Raw genomic sequence first — 13,894 nt, 5'->3', positions numbered from 1 at the left:
TATGTCTAGTTTAATGAAGAGAAGGGTGAGGGGTGACATGATAGCAGTGTTCCAATATCTCAGGGATTGCCACAAAGAAGAGGGAGTCAAGCTATTCTCCAAAGCACCTGAAAGCAGGACAAGAAGCAACAGATGGAAACTAGTCAAGGAGAGAAGCAACCTAGAACTACGGAGAAACCTCCTGACATTTAGAACAATTAACCAGTGGAACAACCTGCCTCCAGAAGCTGTGAATGCTCCAACACTGGAAGTTTTTAAGAAGAGACTGGACAGCCATTTGTCTGAAATGGTATAGGGTTTCCTGCCTCAGTGGGGGGTTGGAATAGAAGACCTCCAAGGTCTAATAGTAATAATAATAATAATAATAATAATAATAATAATAATAATAATAATAATAATAGTAATAGTAATAATAATAATAGTAATAATAATAATAATAATAATAATAATAATAATAATAATAATAATAATAATAATAATAATAATATTGTTGCCCATTTTTCAATTTAAGGACAGCATATCACTGTCAACACACCACACATCCTACCTAATGATAAATCTGTAAATTAATCCTTAAATTAGCATATACTGCTAATGATCTTTTGCTTCAGTCACAGAATGGATAGAACTCTTAGAATAAAAATGAAAAATACAGGCTAAAATTGCATAATAATGAAGTCTTGTCTTCGCCAATACATTGCCAGTGAGCTTGTAATAGATGACAAAATCTACGACTTAAATATGCAACTTAGATCTGGTAGCATTAATATATAGCCTTCAAAAATCATGATTTAATGGAACCCTGTCCAATGAAGGCTACAGATAATATATGTGAGAATTATTAATAGATATGAGACATTTCTAGACTTCAAGGTTTTCTCTCCTGAAAAATTGAAATGCAAATACTGATTTTTTTATTAAAAAAATCATATATTTGACAAATGAGCCCTTGTGGAATGAAGGGGAAAATAATTTGGCATCCAATTTATTATGTATCTGTCATTTTTTAGAAATAGGCAGTCTTGTCAATACCACATTTCTCGTTAAAACAAACTAAATATCTGTTGGAAGCACTTAAATGCCTCAATCATATATTCCAATGATTTAGTTTTTGTTGTATTTTAATGGGTACTTTTAATTGTTGGTTCTTCAATAAAAACACTTATAGCAAGAGTTCAGTGTATATGCACTGTATATTCAGTATAAACACGAATAAGCAAATATCATCACACAGCTTCCGTACGCCTAAGTTAATTAGAAAGAAAAGAGGAGATGTGGTAATATGCTACAAAATAAATAAACAAACAAACACACACACAAACAAACCTGTTTAGCATTGTACAAATCACAGCTGTTTGTATAATTTGTGGCCCACCAGTCATATTTTGTAGTCCTAGGGATCAGTACCAGTGCTTTTTTTTGGGGGGGGAAAGGTGCCGGAACTCACACGTGTCATACAACCCGCCTTGTCTACCCTACAAGGTTCCATCCAAAAAAGGTGCCGGAACTCCGTTCTGGGCGTTCTATGAGAAAAAAAGCCCTGAGTAATACTATACTTATATGTCACTACAGGAATTCAAAGAAAATGGGAAATTCAAAGACTAAAGTGAAACATTATTTGAAGAAAACTTGGGAACTAATTCACAGCAATGTGCTAACAAGGCTTGGAGTTCCACTAAACACTTGACATAATTTCCACAGGTCAGTTACACCAGTATACGATCCTTTGATCCTGCAGTTCCAGTGGCTGGGCCACCTCAAACTGTGTCGAAATTATGGAACAGTACACACCATGTTTTCCCCTATCTACATCCCGGGACTACCTATCAGTTTTATATAAGAGCCAGCACTGTCAAAGGTTTTGGACCAGCTACAGCCATCAATGTAACTACCAATATTTCAGGTAAGGACAAACATGGAAAAGTTGTAAACTTTATCATATTAAATCTCCTTTCTTCAATTGAAACCAGTGCCATTTCCATATAAGGAAGATATCAAAGGCATACAGTAGTGGCTGCAAACATGAATATAGTAAGTGGGTAATGATAAAAGAGACGCGGTGGCTCAGTGGGTTAGGACGCTGAGCTTGTCGATCAGAAGGTCGGCAGTTTGGCAGGTCGAATCCCAAGTGCCGCATAACAGAATGAGCGCCTGTTACTCGTCCCAGCTTCTGCCAACCTAGCAGTTCGAAAGCACGTAAAAATGCAAGTAGAAAAATAGGGACCACTCCGGTGGGAAGGTAACAGCGTTCCGTGCGCCTTTGGCATCTAGTCATGCCGGCCACATGACCACGGAGACGTCCTCAGACAAGCCCTGGCTCTTCGGCTTTGAAACGGAGATGAGCACCGGCCCCTAGAGTCGGAAACGACTAGCACGCATGTGCAGGGGAACCTTTACCTTACTTTAATGATAAAAAGGCACCAAGAAAGAAGGCTATGTGTATTTATGGATGGTATATAGACTGTTTAAAATTCATACTGAATTATCAAGATTGTCTTGAAACCTGGCAAATGGTTGGCTAAAATCAACTATGCAGTTACATGTATTTATTTTTGCTATGTTATATATTAGAATGCAGCCTAGTATTCTTTACATTGAAGGAATTGTGGGAATTGGTGCTAGTCTGCTTTGGTTTGATTAGTTTTTAACTAATTTATGTGGCCCCCATCTGATGAAGGTGACTCTGGGTGGCATGCAAAGATTAAAATACAGAACAAAACAAAAATCTCCCAACTTCACCAATATTCAAAAAAAATGTTATGCATAAATGAAACTGATAGTTCTCCAATTTTTAGAAAATGCACTATTTTAATCATTTTTATTTACCATACTGCAGTCTGCTAGCAATCTTTGCGAACAAATAGCCTGCACATACAGACAGTAATTGGGACCAGCAACCTTGTCACTAAGCAACACCGTCACAAAATGAGATGTGACAATTTAGGATGGCAGTGGCAGCAGTCCAGTAGGTTGTCATTAGGCAAATGCCATGCAGTTGCAGCATCCTATGGTCACATGATTGCCATTTGCAGCCTCCTGCTGCCTTCCTCGTTAACTCTGCTTGTTAGAAGCAGGCAGTGAAAGTCGCAAATGGCAATCGTGTGACCATTGAGATCCTGTGATTGCAGAAATACTCTGATGGCTCCAACCGCAAGGACCCATCTTAAGTCTCTAATCCACAAGGACTTTCTACGTATAAAACTGACGCAAATAACTATGGTCATACAGTTTATTATTAGTTTAGTTATATATTCTGGGCCTCTTCTTTGGTGTTATCTGAAGTGACCAGAAGTGAATAGAGCAAAATGAACACGGTACAGTTAGTTCATGACTTACGACCAGAATTTCTGTCACTAAGTGATGCAGTTGTAGTGAGAGACTGCATCACTTAGTGACCACAATTCCAGCCCTCCAGTTTGCCCTCAATAACCCAAGAATCATGGATTGTTAACCAGAGAAGCCACAGGTAAGAGCACAGAGCAGCCACACAGGAGTGGGAGGCCCAGCACAGGTTGTGCATGAGTTGAAGGGGGCTGCATTGTGGTTCAAACCTGGAGCCATTCCTCAAAGCCTTAGCCCAGAGGTCCACAATCTTTCTAGGTTGTCGGCCCAGAGGGAACGGAAGGGGCAGCTTGGGCCACATGCACGTGTGTGCGATGCAAACAGGGGCAGTGCAAGTGCGCATGCAACTCTGGGAGCAGGCCTAGCACCAGTGCGATGCTCAGGGCAGCACTAGCATGAGTGTGGGGGAGGGCACACACTGATCAGCCATTCACGCCGCCTAGTGGCCAAGGGGCAACAGCCCAGTAGTAGGCCGTGGCCCACAGGTTGGGCACCCCTGTCTTAGCCAACTCAGCCTGGCCCAGCAATACGACACAAAGCTACCAGGCACCAGGAAGCCTCAGTCCCCCACTAGGCTGAGCAGTACTTGCAACTGCAGGGGCACTGCAGCTGGTGCCCCACCTATCCCTTCAACTCACCTATGCCTTTTTGGCAGCTCTGCACTGTGGCACTTATTTGGGCATGTCCTTCTACTGACCTGTAGCACATTTAGAGCTATCAGTTTAATTTGTCTGTGTCTTTTAAATACCGATCTATAGAAGAACATGAAATTCTTTTTTTAAAAAAAATGTTTTAATTCTGCTAATTTACTGCAAGCTTATCTTCTCTTAGAAGAATAGTCTGGTTTCCAGATTAGAGAATTTCTTGATACCAACATCCAGTTATCAAAAAGCAGCTGGATACAGGGTTTTTTTCTCTTTTGTCTTGCTGCCAAATGTTCCCAATTAAACAGTTTGTGTTCTGTGACTCCCTGAGAAAGTCTCCTGCTTTTCTTGTTGTTCCACGTCAAAGCCTGAGTTTGTCCTGACAATAATAAATTAGTAGCTTGAGTAATGGTTGTGAGAAACTGAACCAATATTGGGCTGTATCCCTCTGGTGAATGAAAACAAAAGACAGTAGAGCTCTGATTCAGACAGGTTTCCTTTCATATACAATTTAAGATAATGGTCTTATTTAGTACCATAAGAAATATTAAAACACATAAAGTATCTCTGCATAATAAGCTCCATAATGAGGTCAATTCACTCTGAGTAACTTTATTTCCATCAACATCTTTAACATATTGGTTATCAATAAATTCCAATTGATTTGATCTGTTCTCATGAGAAATAGTTACTTTTTCTTTAAAATGTGACATGCTTTTATCTAGAGAGAGAGAGAAAGAAACTATTTCATTTTGTAACTACTTTAAATTACAAGCAAAAGCTTCTAAAATTACAGGCATTTTCATAGTAAATGGATTGTCTGGGACCACTAACGCACTATTTCTCAACATTGACAACTTATAACCACATTTAAGTGTACATTATTACAAACAAGTCCCTACCCACTACCATTTTAGTACAAAAAAAAGTCTCTAAGATGATGTTCAGGGTGTACAGTCTGAGGAACAGGTTATTTTTAAAGTCTGGATATAGTTTCGAAAATCCTCTTGAGACTGTAGTAAGAATTCCAGTCATGTTAAGAATGTTGACAACTTACTGTGCTATTGTCACAATTTGTGGCAAGGCTTAGAAAGTAGTAACAATTTCAGTTGAATGGTTGAAGATTTGACTGGCTCCTGAAAGGTCTACTTTACCTTCCTATGTAACCCAAATTAATTAGATGTCCCAACAAAATACATCACATTCTACTACAGTTTTCGTGTATCCTGTTGTCCAAACTACCACATTTCATTGTGGTTTCCTTGCTCAGTTCAAAATATAGCCCTACATAAAATCTGGACAGAATGTAAAGGTAAAGGATTCCCCTGCCAGTCATGTCTGACTCTAGATCACGGTGCTCATCTCTGTTTCCTAGCTGAGGAAGCCAGCATTGTCCATAGACGCTTCTGTGGTCATATAGCCAGCGTGACTATATGCTGAGGTTCATGGAATGCTGTTACTTTCCCACTGAAGTGGTAACTATTTATCTACTTGCATTTACATGCTTTCAAACTGCTAGGTTAGCAGGAGCTAGGGAAAAGTAATGGAAGCTCACTCCATCATGTGGTAAAGGTAAAGGTAAAGGTTCCCCCGCACATGCATGCTAGTCGTTTCCAACTCTAGGGGCTGGTGCTCATCTCTGTTTCAAAGCCGAAGAGCCAGCGCTTGTCTGAGGACGTCTCCGTGGTCATGTGGCCGGCATGACTAGACGCCAAAGGCGCACGGAACGCTGTTACTTTCCCACCGTAGTGGTCCCTATTTTTCTACTTGCATTTTTACGTGCTTTCGAACTGCTAGGTGGGCAGAAGCTGGGGCGAGTAAGAGGCGCTCAGTCTGTTACGCAGCACTCGTGGTACCTGGTCTCAAACTGCCAACCTTCTGGTTGACAAGCCTAGCATCTTAACTGCTTGGCTGCCACGCCCCATGGGATAGAAGGATGTAAAACAAAAGTGAAAAATTATTGTAGTATGCATGCCAATTTTTATAAGTCCTGTGATATAAATCTAGATGATGATATTATTTCCCAAGGATGAAGAGGTGAAGAGCACAGTTTCAGTGATTAATTTATATTGCTGTAAGGCATTACTAGTTCTTTTTTCTAATATTAGCTATTAGTGCTATTTTCTGTCCTGACCAGCCTCAAAGTTAGTTTCAAATTATAGCTACAGAAAGTTTAATTTCATTCACTGCCCTGATTGAAAAATAGAATGAAAAAAATGTGGAAAGAAGGGAGTGTTATATCCTTGGTGAACTGCAGCAAATCCTGATTGTATGAAGCATCATAAAAGAAATCCAGTGATTCCATATTGGTTCCACACACAGAAGAAATTTAAGATAATTCAAAGAAATATCAATATTTTTACATTTAGTAAGCTTAGAAAATTTGAAAATTCTAATCAATATTACGATTTTTCAGTGTCATGACTAAATATATTTTAACTTAAACCCTAGGATTTGCAATTTGATTCACTAGTTGCCATCAAGTAATTTTTTGTCTGTGAAAAGCTGGTAGAAAACCTGCATAATTTTTTATCAACGATGTCATTTTTTTTCATCCAGCTCCCACATTACCAGACTATGAAGGTATTGATGCCTCTCTCAATGAAACAGCAACAACCATAACTGTACTTCTGAGACCAGCACAAGCCAAAGGAGCACCTATCAGGTAAAAATAGTAATTACATGAAAATCCTCATGTAATAAAAATGGAGGGGGGGAAATTGGATCGGTAGCTGGCAACCTTTTGAGAGTTGTTTGGCCATACATACACATGCATACACATATTTGAAATTAGAGTGGACAAGGAGGGTTTTTTTTTAGAAAATTTATATTGCTGCCTACTCACACATGATGGCTTACAACAGGGGTCCTCAACCTTGCCAACTTTAAGACTTGTGGACTTCAACTCTCCCACCAGATATATCTCCTTAGGGAACAGGACCTGCAACATTCCTTGTCTCCCCATTCTAGTGGGTAGGGTAGATGGGACCGGCAAGGGCTTTAAAGGTGACAACCAGCACCTTGAATTGGACTCTGAAGTAAATTGGCAACCAATGCAGTTCCTGCAGGAGCGGTGATACCTGTTCACACGAGGTCAACACAAAACCATGTGGGCCACTGCATTTTGCACTTAGCCCCTACCTGTACTCTTTATACACTTATGATTGTGTATCATTGTGTATCATCTGACCCATCCACTACGATAATCAAGTTCACAGATGATACAACTGTGGTGGGTCTTATTACAGGTGGGGATGAGATAGCATATAGGGCAAAGGTACAAAAACTATCCATATGGTGTAGTAACAACAACTTGCACCTAAACATTGACAAGACGAAAGAGATGGTGTTAGACTTCCAGAAAAAGAAAAGGAGGAACCTGCCCCACTTTACATCGGGGAGGACTGTGTGGAGAGAGTTTCCTCCTTTAAATTTCTGGGAGTCTACCTCTGTGAAGATCTGACCTGGAAAGTTAACACAACCCAGGTGGCTAGAAAGGCCCAGCAGAGGCTTCACTTTCTTAGGGTCTTGCAGAAGAACAGGGTAGAACAACGGCTAATGACCCTCTTTTACTGGTCTACTATAGAGAGCGTCCTCTCATATGGTATTGTGGTTTGGTATGCTGGTCTGACAGCCGCGGACAGGAAAGTATTACAGAGGGTAGTGAGCACAGCACAAGACATTGTGGGCTGTCCCCTGACACCACTGGATGACATCGCCAGGGCTCGTTGCCTTGGAAGAGTGAGGAAGATTCTCAGGGATGACTCACACCCTGGACGGTATCTCTTTACTCTCCTACCATCCGGTAGGAGATATAGGAATATAGCCAGCCTTACCAACAGGCTGAAAAATAGCTTTTATCCGTGGGCTGTTAGCCTTTTAAATGGGACATAATCTTATGCAGAATTGACTTGGGAGGCCGGTGTGTGGTGTAGTTGGTTCACATAGTGTGGTGGGATGGAGGGTTTGTTGTCACTGTGTGTTGGTGGGAGAGAGCACGGGGGGGGGGGAGGCTCAGCTAATCTCATTGTACACATGTTGTACTTTGACAATAAAGGTTTATTATTATTTATTATTAACTGGAGCTTCTGGATGCTTTTCAAGGGTAACCCCATTTAGAGCGCATTGCAATAGTCGAGGCAGGAGGTGACTAGGCCATGAATGACTATAAATAGGTGTTTTCATGACATCATGCAAATGGGATGGGATATTTCTATTTTTGAGGTGGTTTCCATGTTTTGTTTTGTTTTGCTTTGCTGTTTGGATATGCTATCCCTATAGCTAAGACCTTAATGCATTTTTTAAAAAAAATCCTACACAAATTATCCCTTTGTCAAAAGATCTTAATAATTCAATGAAAGAATGATCTGAAGTCTCTGTGATGTAACTGTTTTGCACTTTATTAAATGCTTTATAAGGTTTTATTCCATTATAGAAGGCCTTACTTCAGCATCAACTGGCAAAATATTGAATTGCACAAAACTATATAATTTAGATAGATTTCCCTCATTTCTAGTCTTGATTTCAATAGAAATTGTGCATTGCAAAAGTCACCCTGTCCTGTACAACTGTTCCATTGTCTTTCTTACCTGCTCCTTACACATAGCTCTTGAAGCAGATGTTTGATAATCCAATTCAAAATTGCAGGTGCTGTCAATCATTTCTTAAGAGGCAACATGCTGCAGTAGTCACAGTTCTAATCATGGCAGACTCGTGTCTTGCCTGCCAAGTGTTATATCATAATCTGTAGTTTTTTATGGCCTCCTGAAGCTGTAAGCCAAACAACAGATCTGAAATACAAAGGGAGACTGGATGAATCAGTGTTTATAATAAAATATATAGCTATTTCTTACCAAGCCTGAAATCCTCAGCTCAGCCAGTAAAGAATAAATATTTATTAAAAAATGAGATAAGTCTGGGTATGCACAATTACAGACACACAGGCACAAATAATTCATCTTTCTGTTAAGATGTGTCTTCAGATTTATAAATAAATGTATCAGAAAATTGCTAATGGAATATTATGGATATTCTATTGATGTCATTGTTCCATGTTCCAGGTCAAATTTACCATCTTCTTGGATATTGTCTGATATTGTCTAAATTAACATAAAAATATAAGAATTGTTCTGCAGGAACAGAACAAGACCCAACATTTTTTTCCCTCACAATGACTAACCAGATGATTTGGGGATATTCCCAAGCAAGATTTGAAGACATACTTATTTTTTGTCTCCAACTACAATAGAATCTGAAGAAATGGTGCTTCCAACCTAGAAGACTGATAGGGCAAACAATTATATATAAATAGCCAGTGAACCTGATGTTCCATCACACTGATAATATTATCTAGCCTGGTAAGGAAACATCTACAAGAAAACAACCAAGCTCAGAGAGCAGCTTGAACTCAACAGTTCAACTCTGAGTTAGATACATTGTCTTCTATTGGAATAGTATTACAATCAGTACTTCCTTTTGGCTTTACCATACGTTTGTATCAGAATGATTGACAGCCACCATTTAAAATTAAATCCAGTCGCTTGAAAGACTCATTATCCTAATGTAAGTTATTTAGGTTATTTAATAAACGTACTTTATATAAACACACAATGACTAGTTTATTTAATAAATGTAATGTCTTGTTATATTTTAAGCACAAATGTACTGAGATTACATGAATGCAATTGCAATCCTCCAGCACTGCACCCAGTTCTCCATTGTTAGCCTCAAACTTCTTTCAATAATTCAAGATCACCTTCAGAGTTCTGATCAGAGGGGCACTAACTTATTCCCGGATCTAATTCATATTTGTGACCAGATAATGTCTTCTACAATGATTCTGTAGAAAAATCCAGACTTCCATTGTTTTTTTATTTATACTTTTGGTGTAAAAAGCAACACCTTTCCTAATACATTCTTTCCTTCCTTATATTCTGGAATGTTCACATCACCCAGATTCTCTCCATTCCTCCAGACTTCTATTCACCAAATCTGTGCTTTTGCTTTTTCACCACCAAACACTCCAATTCCCTTTCTTGGCTTGGAGGACTTTTAGCCTGGAAGAGAAATTTCTGTACTTAATGTCCCTTTTCTGTTGCCAATGAGGCAAACCTTTTTCCTGGCCTTGTCATCATCTTTTTGTCTTCTGATTTCTGTGACCTTCCATTAACAATTTCCAACACTGGTTCTATCATTTATAATATTTCCTGAAATGTTTATAGTATCCTTCTCAGAACACTATGCTGCCCATCGCTAGTCTGCTTCCCCAGGGATCAATTTCAAAGCTGCTCAGGCACCTTTCCTGATGATGCTATTATTTATTTATTTATTTATTTTATTGAATTTGTATACCGCCCTATTCCCGTAGGACTCAGGGCAGTTTACAGGGCAGTTAAAACCATGAAATACAAAAATTAAAATTAAAACAATTAAATTAAATTCAAGCCCCAAGAGTAAATCTAAAACCCAGTTAAATTAACAACCCCACAGTCTGGACCAAACAGATCAAAGAGCCAAGTTTTCAGGTCCCGGCGAAATGAGCAAAGGTCGGGGGCAGTCCTAAGTTCCGTGGGAAGTTGGTTCCATAGGGCAGGCACACCCACAGAGAACGCCCTTCCCCTGGGAATAACCCGCCGGCATTCATTAACCAGCAGTACCCTGAGAAGGCCCTCCCTGTGGGGGCGCACAGGACGATGGGAAGATGATAGGTTCATTGTGTGTTCTCAGAAGATTCTCAAAATCTAAATCTTAAATAAAATCTTATTGCGCCTATCCCCAACCCCGACTTCTTACATTTTGCTTTATTTTATTTTTTTAACTTTATGCACTCTACACAGTATTTCCATTACCCCAATTATAATTATTCTAAACAGCACAGAAATTGACTTTGACAGGTTTACTGATCACCTGGTATTTTAGAGAGCAAAAGCCCTGTTGGTTGGGTTGCATTGGCTGCTCAGAAAAATAAGAGCAGCTGGGTCTGTAAAGTCTAAGATAAGTTGCCTGTGTTCCCAACAGAGTAGTCCAGCTGTTTAGGTGAAACTTTGGAACTTAGATTCTATATTCTCAAAGTGCAGACAAGTTTACATGTTTTCACTGAAAGGCATCTGAACATATTCCTAGAATAAACTTTCTCACTTTGTTTATCATCCTTTGCCCAGGCTGCTTTTCAGTTCCCTGTCACACTCGCTTTGCTTTTTGCTACTTGCCTAGATTTTACCCAAACAAAATAAACAATATATGAATTTAATCTTGAAGTGATGTAGATTTGCTTCTGGCTCATTAACCCTGAAAGGTCATAGTTATAACTATAATCACATCCAATCTGTATTAAGAGCATTTTAATTGATTTCTTGACATTCTTTCGAGCCATAGCATGGCCTGGGCTTGTGATGCAATTTGCTATTAATAGTTAGATACTGTAGACAGGAATATAACTGAGAAAATGGAGACAGCAACTCTACTAAGGTTTTATTATTTCCATATTGCATGCGTGGAAATCATCCAAATTATGATCTGCTAATTTAGATAGGGATTCTAGTATTCATACTTAAGTATTCATATTTAGCAGTTGTTATCTATTCAGTTTTCACTCAGTTGCTCCCTACCTCTCACCTATTCATTAGTGGATTTTTCACCAATGTATCAAACCTCAGTTACTGTGAGTTGAAGGTACAATTTTTGTTCCTTATTCCATGGATTACACTTGCAGTTATATGGATTGAAGAATGTTCTTTCACATCTACTAGAGATATATTCTGGTAACTTCGTCTGCATTTGTGCTGTTCTTTTTTCATTCTTCCTCAGCAGGAAATGGAATCACAGCCCTGCAACCAAATATTTATTTATTTAGGCAGTTTAGATGGCTAAACTCATATCACTGAGAGGCTAATAGCTGTTCAGAACAAAAGCAGCAACAAAATAAAATGCATAAACAGCAGCCAAGGTAAAAACCAATTAAAATAGCCATCTCATGATCCCAGGTTACCTTGAACAAGGCCTTGTGAAGGACTGTATCCCCATCAATCAGAATCCCAATGTTTTGGAGACAGCCCTGTAAGAAGATAGGACTAATAACACAACAAGGTTTGGAAGCCAGCTTGAAATTTTGATTAAAAACCAGGTCTGGATAGGTGAACTACGGTTAATGGAGGGAAGAAGAAAAATAAAGTTTGCCTGACTTTGTGATTATAATGGCCAGGGACGGACCCATAGGATGAAAGATGAAGAGTCTCTACTATTTTTCCCCAGAAATTATTTGAGCTTTACTCATTTTGACCTTGGCACAGTGGCTTCGTAGTATTTTTTGCTGCCACAAGCTATCTCAGTTGGGAATACCCTCCTGCTTAACATCAGAGGGTAGAACATAAACTAATCCACAGCCTCTTCTGACAAATCAAGGAATACATGAATTATGAAAATAAATTTAAAAGTATTGTGCTTCCTCCTGTAACTGTAGTGTGACCTCGAGTGTACTGGACAAAAGCAACCCCACTCCGGTAGGAGTCAAAACAATAAAATTGAGTTTTATTTAAAATAAGAAAAGAAAAAAGATGTGCAACTTTCTTCTCCATGTTAAGCAGCCTCTTGTGAGAACAATATCGGACAAATTACTCCTATAGCATTGCTGAAATTACAAGCAGCATATTAAAATGATCTCCCAGAAAATAGTTCAAAGAAGAAATAAGACGAGAGATTCCAAATCCATAAAGAAGGACTAACCATACAAACTGCTGAGCCAGTGCAGAGAACCTGAAATTACAGCCACTAAGCAACAATTCTAAAATCTCAAGGATGTTAAAAAGCATTTTAACACCTGGGTGTCCTCCTAGACTCTCAGCTATCCTTGGAAGATCACATAGGAGCTGTGACCAGGGGGGCCTTCACTCGGGTTCGACTGGTGCGCCAACTACGACCTTATCTGGACCTGGATGCCTTACGTACAGTCACCCATGCACTTGTGACCTCTCGCCTTGACTACTGCAATGCTCTCTACATGGGGCTGCCCTTGAGAGCCACTCGGAAGCTTCAGCTGGTGCAGAGTGCAGCTGCACGAACACTTTTGGGGGCCTCCCGATACTCCCATATCACACCTCTTCTCCGTGAGCTGCACTGGCTTCCAGTTGCCTTCCGAGTGAAATTCAAGGTGCTAGTGATGACATACAAAGCCCTACATGGCATGGGTCCGGATTACCTACGGGAGCACCTACTGCCAGCGTCAACACCCCTCCGTCCTGTGCGCTCCCACAGAGAGGGCCTCCTCAGGGTGCCACCGATCAAAGAATGCTGGCTGGTGGCCCCCAGGGGGAGGGCATTCTCAGTGGGTGCGCCAACCCTCTGGAACTGCTTGCCTACCAAAATCCGGATGGCCCCCGACCTTCGCACCTTCCGGCGCGACTTAAAAACCTACCTGTTCCATCAGTCCGGCCTGGCCTGATAGCTCTTGGGGTTTCATTTGTTTTTACTATTGTTTAACTGTATACCTACCTTGCTCTGTACACCGCCCCAAGTCCCTCGGGAGAAGGGCGGTATATAAAAACAAACAAAAAAATAAATAAATAAATTTAACTAATGACACTCATTGAAATAAAACCCGAAGTTCTAAGAGACAGAGCTAGCTGAGCTTTGGTACCCAAACAATTCCTAAAATCACAAGTCCCTTCCTGATTCGGGGTTACCTTGACACACGTTTTGTTTGTCTCTTGAACATCCAACTTTTCTTTTTGAAGTTTATAGGAGATGGTAAAGCCCTACAGTACAAGGGACGCGGTGGCTCAGTGGGTTAGGACGCTGAGCTTGTCGATCAGAAGGTCGGCAGTTTGGTGGGTCAAATCCCGAGTGCCGCGTAGCAGAGTGAGCGCCTGTTACTCGTCCCAGCTTCTGCCAACCTAGCAGTTCAAAAGCATGTA

General features: G+C 40.0%; 1 protein-coding gene across 2 annotated transcripts in view; it reads left to right on the top strand.

The window, feature by feature from the left end:
• PTPRK (protein tyrosine phosphatase receptor type K) overlaps window positions 1-13,894 on the top strand; it is a 414,542-nt gene that overhangs the window by 304,128 nt on the left and 96,520 nt on the right. For both annotated transcript variants that reach the window (XM_083379926.1, XM_083379925.1), the window contains exons 10-11: window positions 1,702-1,903; window positions 6,546-6,651. In XM_083379926.1, coding sequence (XP_083236052.1) covers window positions 1,702-1,903; window positions 6,546-6,651 — 308 coding nt within the window. The remainder of the gene's footprint in view (window positions 1-1,701; window positions 1,904-6,545; window positions 6,652-13,894) is intronic.

The sequence above is a fragment of the Vipera ursinii genome, assembly GCF_947247035.1.
Source record: "Vipera ursinii genome assembly, chromosome: 1".
Taxonomy (NCBI): domain Eukaryota; kingdom Metazoa; phylum Chordata; class Lepidosauria; order Squamata; family Viperidae; genus Vipera; species Vipera ursinii.
The sequence above is the reverse complement of the archived record's forward strand: the minus strand, read 5'-3'. Positions and strand labels throughout refer to the sequence as shown.